At 43.2% G+C, this 14,656-nt stretch overlaps 1 protein-coding gene across 5 annotated transcripts in view; it reads right to left on the reverse strand.

Moving 5' to 3' along the window:
- Positions 1-14,656, reverse strand: part of LOC119542116 (1-acylglycerol-3-phosphate O-acyltransferase PNPLA3-like) — a 27,366-nt gene continuing 12,710 nt past the window's right edge. For 2 of the 5 annotated variants that reach the window (XM_037846637.1, XM_037846633.1), the window contains 3 exons: positions 14,014-14,146; positions 6,519-6,623; positions 1-998 (listed from right to left, as the gene is read on the reverse strand). In XM_037846637.1, coding sequence (XP_037702565.1) covers positions 845-998; positions 6,519-6,623; positions 14,014-14,146 — 392 coding nt within the window. In that variant the 3' untranslated portion in view covers positions 1-844. Of the gene's footprint in view, positions 999-4,899; positions 5,587-6,518; positions 6,624-12,419; positions 13,864-14,013; positions 14,147-14,656 lie in introns of those variants that run through there. The other 3 variants (XM_037846635.1, XM_037846636.1, XM_037846634.1) reach the window with 3 other exon arrangements.

Here is a 14,656-nt window from a genome sequence, read left to right on the forward strand (position 1 = left end):
TATGTGATTTACCTTACAACCGCCTGATAATGGGAGCATCATCATTCCACTTCCTTTTCATCTCCGTCTGCTCCACCCTCCCCACCAGATCCTGACACCCTTCTCCATTTAGATAGCAGCACCCCAAGTCCCCAGCATCCCTGGAGCAAGTATTCAAAGTCCATCTTCCCTTTCTCAGCTGGAAAGAGGTAGAACCCAGCCTGCCAGGCCCCGGTCCTTCCCTCACTGTGCACCCCTTGCAGGTAGACTTGTCCATCTGTCTTCCCAGTGAGGCTGTCAGCTCCATGAAGGCGGGGACTGAATTGGTCTAGTTCACTGTCCTGGTTCATGAGCCTAGGGCAGTGCGTGAAGGATGCAGAAATCCCTCCCTGCCAAAGCGAACAGCAACCCCTCAAATGATGCCCGCCAGAGTCACCGCCCAGTAATTTGGAAGCACCCCTCTGCCCTTGGTTCTTTGACCTCTTCCAGAGGATGAGATCCTGGTCACAGCCATCCCTCTCCCCAGCGCCCAAGGATTCAGGAGCAGCCAATGGAGCAGAGGCAGCCATTTCACAGGCCCAGGGGACTGGAGTGTGGGAGTGAGTGGGCTGGGTTGGGTGTTACGGCGTCCCCACAGCAGCATAGCTGGAGGGAAGCAATACACAGGTATAAAGTGCAGGGTCCAGACCGGATCAAGGGCTGGAGCACAAATTTGGATTCCAGTTAAATGAAAGTGGACCCAGGAGGACTTGGGGGCCAGCTGAGAGTGGGGGTGAGAGGAGGCCCAGAGCCTGGCTTGGTGACGTGGTAGTCAACCCAGGATCCAGGAGAGGATTGCAAAGCTAGAGAGGTCCATTTTCAGGTGCTACCGAAGGATGTCACAGTGGACTTGGTTGGTAGGTAAGGTTGGGTATGTGGGGGCATCTTCCCAGAGTGCTGGCTGCAACCTCAGGTGGGAGCAAGGTCCCCCAAGAGTGGTGAATGTAGTCAGCAGAGCCTTAGGGAGCAGCCTGGGTGCCCTGGAAGGAAATGGATCAGCATGAGAGTCGAGGTCCCAGAGGAAAGAGAATTCTAGGAGGGTGTGGTTCAGTGTCCAATTCAGGACTCCCCATGAGGTAAGAGGACCCTGGTCTTGCACCATGGAGGCCGAGGATGATCTGTGATGAGGGGGGTGTGTGTGTCTTGATGGGTCCTTGGCAGAAGCTGGGCTGCCGTGGGGAGAGCAGACAGCAGGAGTGAGACGGGAAGCCCACTGAGGGAAATGATTTTAAAGGAGCTGCTGTAATGGAAGAAAAGCAACGCAGGGTTTCCTTCATGTGAAGGTTAGTTTTATGTGTCAGCCGGGCTCGGCTCTGGTGTCCCCTTGCTGTGGAGGCATATTATAGATGGGATTAGCATCTACAATCAGTTGACTTTTAGTAAAGGAGGTTTGATAATGTGGGTGGGTGTCAGCTAATCAGTTGAACACTTAAAGAGCAAATAACTCAGTTTTCCCAGAGAAGAAGTAATTCTTCCTCAGGACTTTCATATAAACTCCTTCCTGTGTTTGCAGCCTGCTGGCCTGCCTTACAAACCTCAGGGTTGCCAGCAGCCAAAATCGCATCAACCAATTTCCTAACATAAATATCTTAATAAATATACACATATATCCTATTGCTTCTGTTTCCTGGAGAACTCTGGCTGGCACTTGGAGAGGATATAGAGACAACGGAAAGCTTTTTTAAAATAATGTTTATTGAGTTATGTTCTGAATATAAATATCTGTTCATCTTACAAGTCTAGAAAACACATAAGCACAATGAGTAAAACATAATTGTGAATAATCAAACGTATAATTATAACCACTGTAAATATTCTGGAATATATCCTTTCAATCTTTTTTCTGTATATACACTCATACATAGACACACACACACACACATATATATTCTAACAAAACTGGACCAATACTCTTCTTCAAGTTTGCCATCTGTTTGTTAACCAAAGACTATTGATTGCTCACATCAAATATACTAGAAGTTGGTTAATCTTGATAGTGGAGTATTCCAGAGCATGTACGTACCATAAATTAGGAAGAGGATTTATCTGGAAAGGTGGCAGAAACCAAAGAATGTTTGAATGTGCTGAGGAGAGACGCCTCAGGCCAGGAGAGGTGGAGGCGGCAGGAGGGCAGAGGCTGTGGGTCTGGCCGGAGGAGGTGGCAGGACGGGGCAGCATTTGTGGCACGGGGGAGAGGGAACACTTGGCCACTTCTTATGCCAGATTCTATATTTATGTCCCCCAGAAAAAGCCATATTCTTTAATGCGTTCTTGTGGGGACAGACATATTAGTGTGGGTTGGGTTGGAACCTATTGGTTCAGTTGTCCGTGGAGATGTGCCCCACCCAACTGTAGGTGATAACTCTGATTGGATAATTTCCATGGAGGTGTGGCCCCGCCCATTCAGGGTGGGTCTTAATTAAATCACTGGAGTCCTATAAGTGCTCAGACAGAAGGAGCTCATAGCGAGCTGGAGCTGAGACAGACATTTTGAAGATGGCTATTGGAAGCTGATGCTGACTTTTTTTTTTTTATTAAATTCAGTTTTATTGAGATACATTCACACACCATACAATCATCCATGGTATACAATCCACTGTCCACAGTATGATAACATAGTTATGCATTCATCACCACAATCTATCTGTGAACATTTTCCTTACATCAGAAAGAACCAGAAAAAGAATAAAAAATAAAAGTGAAAAAAGAACAACTAAATCATCCCCCCATCCCACCCCATCCCACCCCATTTGTCCTTTAGTTTTCATCCACATTTTTCTACTCATCCATACACTAGATAAAGGGGGTGTGATCCACAAGGTCTTCACAATCACACTGTCACCCCTTGTAATCTATATTATTACATAATTGTGATGCTGACATTTTTGAAATGCAACCTGGGAGCAAGCAGATGCTAGCCATGTGCCTTCCCAGCTAACAGAGGTTTTCCGGATGTCAATGGCCTTTCTCCAGTGAAGGTACCGTTTGTTGATGGACACTTTATGGCCTTAAGACTGTTAACTGAAATAAACCCCCTTTATAAAAGCCAGTCCATTTCTGGTGTTTTGCATTCTGGCACCATTAGCAAAGTAGAACACTTCTCAAAGAGTAGGACACTTCCTTGTCTTAGTGCACGTTTATAAAAAAATCATAAATCATATGCTCATTGTAAAGAGCATTTTAAAAAGCAGAAAGAAGATGAGTCCTCTGTAGTACTATCTGCCATTTAATAATTTCTTTCCTGATAATCTTCACAAAGCTAGGGTTTATATCTGTCTATGTGTAAGTATTTTGGTTATTATAAATTCTGGTAAATTTAGTTACACCTGTTAGTGACCCATGATGAGGTTCTAACAGAAGAAAACCTGTGGGGAAACTCCAGAGTAAGAGGTTCCGGTAAAGGTGTGAGGAGGTGTTACAAGTGCTTAGGGTGAAGTATTCTGGTGGGTGCTGACACCCCGAGTCCAGCTCAAAAGGGGCAATTGCTTTGTTCTAGGACTTGGGTAGCCAGAAGGGCCTGGCCCCTCACTCAGACCCTCAAGAGATATGGAGCCCGAGTTGAAACTCAGACTTCTGCCCTGAAGGGGAGGTTCTATGCACCAGGTTCTGATTCCTATTTTCACAATTAGCCCCTGCAGTCAAGGAGTCCAGAATCGACTCATACCCCAAAAGGATGTGCTCTCATGAGTGTCTCCTGGAATCTCTTTCACTTTTAAAGGCTGTGGCATCTTGATGAAGGTCTTTGTCAGAACTTGCTAGTTCTTCAAGGCAAGGATGCTTACACGATATAGGTAAGAATTGTAACTTTCTTTGCTAGTACCTAGGAGTTTGAGTGTATCCTTTTTTAATTGTCCTACTCAAGTGCATAAATAAGAAAAAACACACCCACTTCATCTTGAGTAATTGTACCATAAGTTTGCTAATAATTCATTACACCTGGGGCAAAGGTGTTCTTGCCAGTAAAGCTGGGGGAGTAGAGAGGACAGAGAGAAGATTGTGTTATGGGACAATGGGGAAGGGAAAAAGGACACAGGTCAGAAGTCAGGGGAAATAAGCGAAGTTCACTTGGCAGGTGTCCAGTGGAAAGGAGAGTTGATGCTTTGTTTATATTTGGCTTAAGCTTGGGGTCCCGAGATGACTGCTCAGTAGGGTTTTTCTAAGGCTTATTCTATTAACATTTCACTGAATCCCATAATACATAATCCAACATAAAGTTTCCTTACATTTTTATACAAATTAGTAGTTTAGCTAGGTCAAAATAGGCATTTTCAAATGGAAATAATTTCTTTAATACCAAGTGACAGGCAGGACTCTTGACTTGCAGGCCACCCTACTTGGAGAAGTGTCTCACCCCCTCATGCTGCCCAGAATCTCTCCTATGTGGGGAGGTAGAATCATGCCACTCTCTTCCTTCCAACTCCAAGACTGCATAAAGCACAAGACTAGCCCAGTCCCCAGCCATGAGGACCCCTCCTGTCCAAACATTGGCCATTCTAGGACTCTTACTGTTTCGGTTTCCTAAAGCTGCCAGAATACAATATAGCAGAAATGGGTGGCTTTTACAATGGGGGTTTATTAGCTTGCAAGTTACAGTATATAGACCATGAAATTGTCCAACTCAATGCATCAACAGGGCAATACCTGGACTATGAAGAAAGGCTGCCAGTGTCTGGGGCACCTCTGTCACATGGGAAGGCACGTGTTGGCATCTTCTGGTCCTTCTTTCCCAGGTTTCATTGCTTTGAGCTTCTTACTTCTGTGGCTCCCTCAGCTCCTCAGGGGGCTTCTCTGGGTGTTTGTCTCTCTGAGTTCTCTCAGCTTTTTTCTGTCTTTTATCCTCATTAAAGGACTCCAGTGAAGGATTAAGACCCACCTTGAATTGGGTGGTCACATATCAGTTGAAACAGCCTAATCAAAAGTTCCCACCTACAATAGGTCTGCACCCACAGGAGTGGATGAAAACAGCATGGCCTTTTCTGGGGGTACATAGCAGCTTCAAACCAGCACCCTCACACGGACAGGCCATTAAGACAGCTGTGAAGCAGAGCCAGCAATGGACCCTCATTGCTTGGCTTTCTAGGTGCCTTGTTCCAAGCAGCTGAACCAACTGACCCAGACACTTAGATATTCAATTTCCTGAAGGGTTGGACTTCCACTTACGGCAAAAGTATCATCCTAGCTTTTGTAAAAACAACTCCATTACATGTGTCTTTGATAAGCAATAAATTGAGTGCAGAAGGCAGCATTCTGTACATCTGAAACATCAGATCATTAAAAGGCAGAGGAGAGGTAACCTCACACAATTGGGAGGGTTTAGCACCTAAACTTATCTCCTGAGATGACTGAGAAACTTTTTTCCAGCCCTCCCACCCTGGCAGTGACTTTGCTGCCTGAGAAGGTGGTCAGGCCAGACTGGAGGATGGATCGCTGGGCGGCCTCAGCTTGTGCTCTAATGGACAGTCCACAGGGTGGGCATCCAGGCTCACGGGGGTGTGGGGAGGCCATCAGCATTGGTCGTGTTCTGGTTCTTGTGCAAAAGCCTGATGGCCTGGCACTGGAGTTCGGCATCTGAACCAGAGGGAGAAAGCTAGCTTAGCTGCTGTTCCTGACCAGGCCCCCGTGTCCTTGCTCAGCCATTATAGTAGCCCTGATGCCAGGGCCCCACTGCCAGGTGGGCCCTGTAATCCAGCCTCCCCCAAATCCTCATGCTCCCCTGTTGAAACCCTCCCATGCCTGCCAGTAATACTAAAAACAGTGACAACAATAAAGCCCCATTTCCTGAGTGCCCACAAATGTGTCAGGTCCTGGGCTTTTAAAAACCCTCTGAAGAAATGAGGATCCTTCCTAATGAAGAGATGAGGAACAGAGGCCAAGGTTTTCAGGATAAGGTTCAGTCCCTGAATCTCCACAAGGGCCTTCCTGCGCCACATCATCAGTTTTCTGAATTCAGAATGTGGCCGCATTGCCTGGGTGGGCCACTTGTTAATGATGCAGATTTCCAGGTTCCACCCCCAGAGGGGAATCCACATTAACTGGCTTCCCCTTGCCCATCCTAAGAAGCCTGGGTGATCCCTGCCACTCTGCCCTCCCTGGGCTGCAGGCATCCAGAGCTGTGTCCTATAAGCAAAGCCCAGGCTGTCTGACATTCCCCAACCTTCATCCTGCTCCCTCTGCCTGAGATGCCCTTCCCCTGCTTTACCATCCAGCTCTGTCCTACTCTGCCATCAAGACTGGGCTCAAAAGGACTCCTCCTATAGGAAGTCTTCCTACATCTCTCTGCAGGACTCCTTGGCACTCCATGAGGTGCTGATTACCATTTTCAGCACTGTGACCTCTGATTTACCTAGCTGCCACCCCAAGACAGAGGATCCTTCCACTAGCAGACAAGGGTCTCACCACCAATCATGTGCTCAGCAAAAGGTTTCTGGAGAGGAAAGGTCTTCTGGTCAGAGGAAAGGGGGTGCTTGTGTAGCCCCCACACTTACAGTCAGATGATTTACCTGGAAGTGGGGAGCAGACAAGCTGTCACATGAGAATAAATCTGGGAGGTCACCCACTGCAGCCACTGGATGTCATCAGGAATACCCGGGACCCACATCACCAGCCTGCAGGAATAAAACCCAAAGCCCCAAATGCAGGTTTGCAGGAAGATGGCAGAGTAGGAAGCTCCAGGGCTCAGTCCTGCCACCATAACAACTATTAAACAGGCAGGAACTGTTTGAAACAACTATTTTGAAACTACAGAGGCCAGAAGAACACTCTACAGCATCCTGGGAAGTGCAGGAGGAAGAGGATGATAAATTACAGTGCCCATCCCCCACTCTCACAACAGACACCTGAGGGTCCAGTCCCTGCCTAGATCACTGATGACAGAAAGTGACCTAAAAATCCTTTTCCCCATGACCAGAGGTGGGCAAAGCCAATCATTGATCACAGCTTCTCATTAGCAAATTCACGTCACCAGAGGACCAGCTCTAAGGGCAGCCATTGTTTCAACCCACCCTGGACAGGGGCTGTGGTGGTGAAGACTTGGAGAAGCTGTGCTTCCCCAGGGCTGAGGGGTATAATTAGTTGAATGGCTGCATTTGCTGGGCAGGCCAGAAGAGCTCAGCTTTGGGGAGCCATTCGAGAAACTCTTAGCACCCTTCCTGATCCCATCCCCAGGGTGCCTTGGAGCCGGTCTGCACCCCCTTTGTGGGTCCCTGGACCTGTTTTGGCTGGGAAAGACTGACTTGGGCAAGTCCTTTCCATTGTGTCCTCCTCCCAGAATTTGCCTTCCAGGCAAAAGCAGCTGGAGAAAAATAAAAGAGCATTAAAAAACTACAGAGTTGGACAGTCTGGGGCAAAGACCTGCGGCCTTCAAACATCCAGGAGGGGGTGGTCTGTTTCCTGGGAAACAGGGACACTCCAAAACAACAAGCAAAAGCTCAGGACTAGAAGGGGGCCAGGAAAGATAGCAAAAACCCTGAACATTGCACTCACCTCAGACAAGACTTTCCTGATAGGAGGGCTGAAGCTCAAGAAAATCCCTGTCTTATCATCAGCTGGTTATAAAACCAAGAGACAGACATTTCAGGGAGTAAATCCCAGAGCAAGCATTTTAAAATATTAAACGATACAGTTTGCAACAAAAGAGTACAAATAATGAAACAGGAAATGATGGCCCACCTAGAGGAAGAAAATAAAAATCCAGAAAACAGCCACAAAGAAGATGAGAATGTGAGACACTGAAATAAACCTTTTAAAAAATGATATTAAAAATACTCAAGGAGATGATGAAAACTACAGAGAAAGAACTAAAGGATATCAGGAAAATAATGAATGAACAATATGAGAGTCTAAGGAAAGAGATAGAAATTTTTAAAAGGAACTAAACAGAACCACTAGAGTTGAAGACCACAATTATTGAAATGAAAAATGCCCAGGAGGGTTTCAAGAGCAGACGAGCTGGCAGTAAAGGTAACCATTTGGGTAAATGTAAATGCCAGTGTTATTGTAGTGTGTTTTTGGTATATAAGTCCACTTCTTACTTCCTACAGGTGCTAAAATGCAAATGCATAAACAGTAATGATAAATCTATGATTCTGGACATTCAATATACAAAGATGTAAGTGGTAACAAGTACAAAAAACCTGGTAGGGGGATAGAGGGGTATAGGAAAAGTATGCTGCTGAATTTAAGTTGGTATCAAACCAAGTATAGTTGTTATATATTTAGGATGTTAAATTTTAACTCCATGGGTACCACAAAGAAAATAGATATAAAATATATCCAGGTAGAAATGAGATGGCACTTAATATAATACAACACAAAAAAATCAAATAAATATAAAAGTAGGCATTAATGGAAGGGAGGGACAAACAAGGTATAAGACTTACAAAGGCTAACTATCAAAATGGCAGAAGAAAGTACTGCATTGTCCATAATGACTTTAAATGAAATGGATTAAACTCTCCACTCAAAAGGCAGAGATTTGGAGAATGGATAAAAAAGCATGACACAACTATATGCTGTCTGCAAGAGACTCACCTTAAAGTCAAATATACAAGTAGGATGAAGGTCAAAGGATGGAAAAAATGCACCATGCAAGTAGTAACACACAGAGAGCTGGGGTGGCTATATTAATATCAGATTAAATAGACTTTAAGTAAAAAACTGTTAAAAGGGTCAAAGATGGTTACTATATACTGATAAAGGGGACAATTCAACCAAAAAATGTAACAATTATAAATATATATGCACCTAAGAGCAGGGCCCCAAAATATATGAAGGAAATAGTGACAGATTTGAAGGGAGAAATTGATGGTTCTACATTCATAGTAGGAGACTTTTATACACCGCTCTCAATAGTGGATAGAACATCTAGTCAGAAGATCAATAAGGAAGTACAAGGTTTGAATGATACTCAAAACCAACTAGACCTGTCAGACATATATAGAACACTACACCCAACAAAAATAGAACACAAATTGTTCTCAAGGGCATATGGATCATTCTCCAGGACAGACCATATGTTGGGTCACAAAACAAGTCTCTGTGAATTTAAAAAATATTGAAATCATACATGTATATCCTCCAACCACAACGGAATGAGCTAGAAATAAAAAACGGAGGGAGAAATGGAAAATTCACAAATTTCTGGAAATCAAACAGCATACTCTTAAACAACCATGGGGTAAAGAAAAAATCAGAAATTAGGGAATATCTTGAGGCAAACGAAAATGAAAATACGGACACTAAAACTTCTGGGATGTAGTGAAGAGAGTGCTGAGAAGGTAATTTATACCTCTAAATGCTTACATTAACAAAGAAGAGAGACTTCAACTCAAAGACCTAACCTCAAAGCTGAAAGAACTAGAAAAAGAAAAGCAAACTAAACCAAAATGAGCAGAAGGCAGGAAATAACAAAGATTAGAGTGGAGATCAATGAAATAGAAAACAAAAAGACAATAGAGAGAATCAACAAAACCAAAAGTTGGTTCCTTGAAAAGATCAATAAAATTGACAAACCTTTAGCTAAACAAAGAAAAAAAAGAGAAGATATATATAACAAAAATCAGAAATGAAAAGGAGGACACTACTACCAACCCTGCAGAAATAAAAAGGACTATAAAAGTATGCTATGAACAAGTGTATACCAATAAATTAGATAACCTAGATGAAATGGAAAAAATTCTTAGAAGCACACAGACTGCCTACATTGAACCTAGAAGAAATAAAAGATCTCAAAAAACCAATTACTATAGAGATTGAATCAGTAATCAAAAACCTCCCAATGAAGAAAAGCTCAGGACCACATGGATCCACAGGGGAATTAACTCTAATTCTGATACAACTCTTCCAAAAAATTGAAGAGGAGGGAACACTCATATTTCATTCCATGACACAAATATCATCCTCATACCAAAGCCAGATACTACAAGGAAAGGAAAACTGCAGACTAATATATGAATATAGATGAAAAAAAGCACCAACAAAATACTAGCAAACTGAATCCAACAGCACTCTAAAAGAATTATACACCATGACTAAATAGGATTTATCACTGGTATGCAAGGGTGGTTCAACATAAGAAAACCAATTACTCTAAATACATGGATTAACAAAATGAAGGAAAAAAACCCACTTGATCATCTCAATTGATGCAGAAAAGGCTTTTGGCAAAACCCTTCATGATAAGAACACTTAGAACACTCGAAATAGAAGGAATTTTCCTCAACATGATAAAGAACATATATGAAAATCCCACAGCTAACATTATACTCAATGGTGAAAGATCACAAACTTTCCCTATAAGATCAGGAACAAGACAAGGATGCCCATTGTCACCACTGTTATTCAACACTGTACTGGAAGTTCTTGCCAGAGCAAATAGGCAAGGAAAATAAACAAAAGGCATCAAAGTTGGAAAGGAAGGGGAAAAACTTTCCCTATTTGCAGATGACATGTTCCTATGTAGAAAAAATCCTGAAAAATCCACAGCAAAGCTCCTAGAGCTAATAGATGAATTCAGCAAAGTGTTGGGGTACAAGATCAATACCCAAACATCAGCAGTGTTTCTAAACATAAGCAATGAACATATGGAAGAAGAAATCAAGAAAAGAATTCCATTCAGAAAAGCAACTAAAAGAATCAATTATCTAGGAATAAATCTAACCAAGGATGTAAAGGACTTGTACACAGAAAACTACAAAACATTGCTAAAAGAAATCAAGACCTAAATAAATGGAAGGACATTCCGTGTTCATGGATTGGAAGACTAAATATTATTAAGATGTCAACACTACCCGTAGAATTTTATAGATTCAATGCAATCCAAATCAAAATTCCAACAACCTTCTTTGCAGAAATAGAAAAGCGAATCATCAAATTTATATGGAAGTATAAGGGGCCCTGAATAGGTAAACCCATTTTGAAAAAGAAGAATGAAGTTGGAGGACTCATGCTTCCTGATTTTAAAACTTACTACAAAGCAAGAGTAATCAAAACAGCATGGTACTGGGAAAAGGACAGACATATAGACCAATGGATTGAATTCAGAGTTCAGAAATCAATTCTCATGTTTATGGCCAACTGATTTTTGACAAGGTTACAAAGAGCACTCAATTGGGAAAGAATAGTCTCTTCAACAAATGATCCTGGGAAAATTTTATCTCCATTTGCCAAAAAAAGGAGGACCCCTACATCACACCATATCCCAAAGTCAAATCCAAATGGATAAAAGGCCTAAATATGAGGTAGAACTATCAAACTCCTAGAAGATAACATAGGGAAGCATCTTCAGGACCTTGTGTTAGGCAATGGTTTCTTAGACTTTATACCCAAAATACAAGCAACAAAAGACAAAATAGATAAATGGGACCTCATCAAAATTAAAAACTTTTGAGCTTTAAAGAACTTTATCATGGAAGTAAAATGAAAACCTAAACAACAGGAGAAAATATTGGAAATTTCACATCTGATAAATGTTTAATATCCTCCAGAATATATAAAGAGATCCCTCAACTTAAAAAAAGACAAACAAACCAATTAGAAAATGGGCAAAAGACTTGAACAACCATCTCTCCAGAGAAGATAAACAAATGGCCAGAAAGCACATGAAAAGATGCTGAACATCATAAACCATCAGGAAAATGCAAATCAAAACCACAATGAGATACCATTTCATACCCTGTTTAAAAAAAAAAACACGAGAAAATAAAGTGTTGGAGAGGATGTGGTGAAATAGGAACACTCATTCATTGCTGGCAGGAATATAAAATGGTGCAGCTGCTGTGGAAGACAGTTTGGTGGTTCCTCAGAAAGCTAAGTATAGAACGACCATATGACCTGGCAATCCCGTTATTGGGTATATACCCAAAAGAATGAAAGCTGGGATGTGAACAGATATTTGCACACCACTGTTCATAGCAGCCTTATTCACAGTAGCTAAAAGATGGAAGTGTCTATGTACTGATGAATGGATAAATAAAATGTGGTATATAAATACAGTAGAATATTATTAGCCACATAAAGGAATGAAGTCCTTGAAGACATCATGTTGAGTGAAATGAGCCAAACACAAAAGGACAAATATTGTATGATCTCACTGATTTGTAACAATTAGAATGAGCAAACTCAGAGTCAGAATCTAGAATATAGGTTACCAAAAAAAAAAAAAAAAAAAAAAAAAAAACCTAAAAAAAACACTCCCAAAACACCAATAGCACACTCATGCACACACACACATACATGCACTCCATGCACATACATGCACAACTACGTCACTGGCCTGTGGGAGTAAATCAAAAACCACTACCAGCATGCTCACACTTGCACACACACATGCACACATGCATGAGCAGTTTGCTGTATCAGCATGAAAACAAGCCAAAAAGCAAAATGAAGACAACAATCCAAAATCAAATGCAGACTTCTTTCATCAGTACCCTTAGTCTGGGCAAATTGCCAGAGTCACCTCTAACCCCAATCCAGTAAGTTCACAGAAGGTGAATCTGCAATTACATGACAAAGATAAGCCTAACAGAAAGCCCAAAAGCAAATTTAGATCACTTTGATACAGGAAGTTCACTGTATTTACAGGGAAATGAAAGAAGTCCTGGGCTTTCCTAGTTTCTACCTGTCTTGAAGAAAAGTGTGGCAAGATGGCAGCTGGTGGAAAGTACTTGTGGTCAAGATACCGCCCCCCTCTTCAAACCCTACTTGGTCATATGTGAGTCCAGCAAGGGAAGCCAACTGGAAGGCCTGACCCCTGCCCTGCACAGGACACAAACTTCCAGGCGGTCCTTGAGATCCTGCTGAGGGGTCAGCTCATTCTTGCTTTCAGCAGCATTTCCCTAGGAATGAGTCCCTACTCCTTGGGGGAGCCCCGAGTCTGAGATTTTAACAGCTTACATGTTAGATGTCTAAAGGGCAAGTGCACTGGAGGCCCAGGGTCCAGCAGGCTCTTCTCTGCAGGTGGGTCAGCACTCAGACCCCCTCCAACTTAGGCTCTTTGGCTCCCCATTTCCTGGACTCCCCGAAACCTCTTCCAACCCCATCCCAAATCCCTGCTATTTCTAAGCTCAATTTCTATTTCAGTGAGTCTATTTTTTAAACAAGTATTTTCCATATTCCAGCACCCCAAGGAGGTAGGGTTTCTTATCCAGTTATCACAGATGAGAAAACTGATACTTGAGATTGATTAACTTGCCTGAGGTCACACAGCTTAGAAACTGTAGCACCATGGTCTGCCTATTTCTAAAGCCCATCCTCTCTTGTTATAACTTTTTGCTATCATTACTATTATCAGAAAATAAAAATCTACTCCATTGCATCTCCTGACCCCCCTTGGTCTAGGGGAGTTCCCTTAGCACCCCTGTTTTCTAGATGCAGAACTGCAGCACAGAGAGGTAAATTCAGCTGTCCTGGATCACACAGCTGTGGTCACTGGTGGAGCCAGGATTAGGAGTAGGGCAGTCTGACCCCCAACAACATGCTTGACAGCTCTGTCACCCTGTTCCTGAGGGAGCCCAAGGAATGAGTTCTAGGAGAATCTTCCTTTAACCTTTTCATGTACCTTGTTGAATATGAATCACATTAATAAATTATGCCTAGAATGAAAGAAGGGATTGCCTACACTCTACCATGTTAACATGATTTAACATTCTAGTCAGCTCTGTGCCCTCAGAGCTGTGACCCCAATCTCTTGGGGGCCTCAGTTTCCCCAAGTGGTGATGAGGAATGGGAGCAGATGCTGTGTGAAGCCATGGCCATTTCATCGAGTCTTCCAGCTGGTTTCTGAGCTTGTGCCAGGTGACAGGGTGCTCATGTCTCCAGGAGGACAGGCAGGCACCTTTCCGGGACCTTCCATATAGATGGTGAGCTCTGGTCAGCAGGGACTCTGTCCATCCTGCTGGGCCAGGAGCCACACCTGGCTGAGGGCCTGACCTGTATTGTCTCATTTCTTCCTTACACCAACCCCTGAGGAAGACTCAGAGCACATGAAATTCTCACCTCTGGACAAGAGCAATCACAGACTCCACTGGCAGTGTGCAGGGCAGCATCATGTAGGACATTATCCTCATTGGGAAGAAGTTCCACATCTTGCTCATGTAGCCACCTCTGTCCTTCACTGCTTCATTCAGTGCTGAATAAGAAATAGGGTAACTCCATGTAAGACAAGTCTCCCACCAGGGTGAAAACCAAACACTTTTACCCTAGTAGTGCTTGAAATTTCCATGAAATAGTCCTGGCATCCTGAGGGGAGTTAAATTGTATCCCTCACAATAGTCATGTTCAATTCCTAACTACCAGTCCTGTGGGTGTGAAGATGCTGTTACTAGTTAAGGTGCCCAAACTAAGTACAGGTGACCTTAATCCAAAGAGGCTGAAGTCCTTATAAGCCAAGAAAACTGGGCCCAGAAGTAGAAGGCAGAAGTCAGCAGAAGCTAAGGAGCAAACACAAGGAGAGAGAAATAGCCCAAGTCAGAGGATTGCCAGAATGCTAGAGACTCTGGGGGAAAGCAAGACCTGCTAACACCTCAATGTCAGGCTACTAGTCTCAAAAACCGTGAGACAACAAGTTCCTGTGGAGGAACCCAGCCAGTCTGTGGTTTCTGCCATAGCAGAGCTGGCAAGGTAAGGCAGAGCCCGAGTC

Source organism: Choloepus didactylus, chromosome 8, assembly GCF_015220235.1.
Source record: "Choloepus didactylus isolate mChoDid1 chromosome 8, mChoDid1.pri, whole genome shotgun sequence".
Classification (NCBI taxonomy): domain Eukaryota; kingdom Metazoa; phylum Chordata; class Mammalia; order Pilosa; family Megalonychidae; genus Choloepus; species Choloepus didactylus.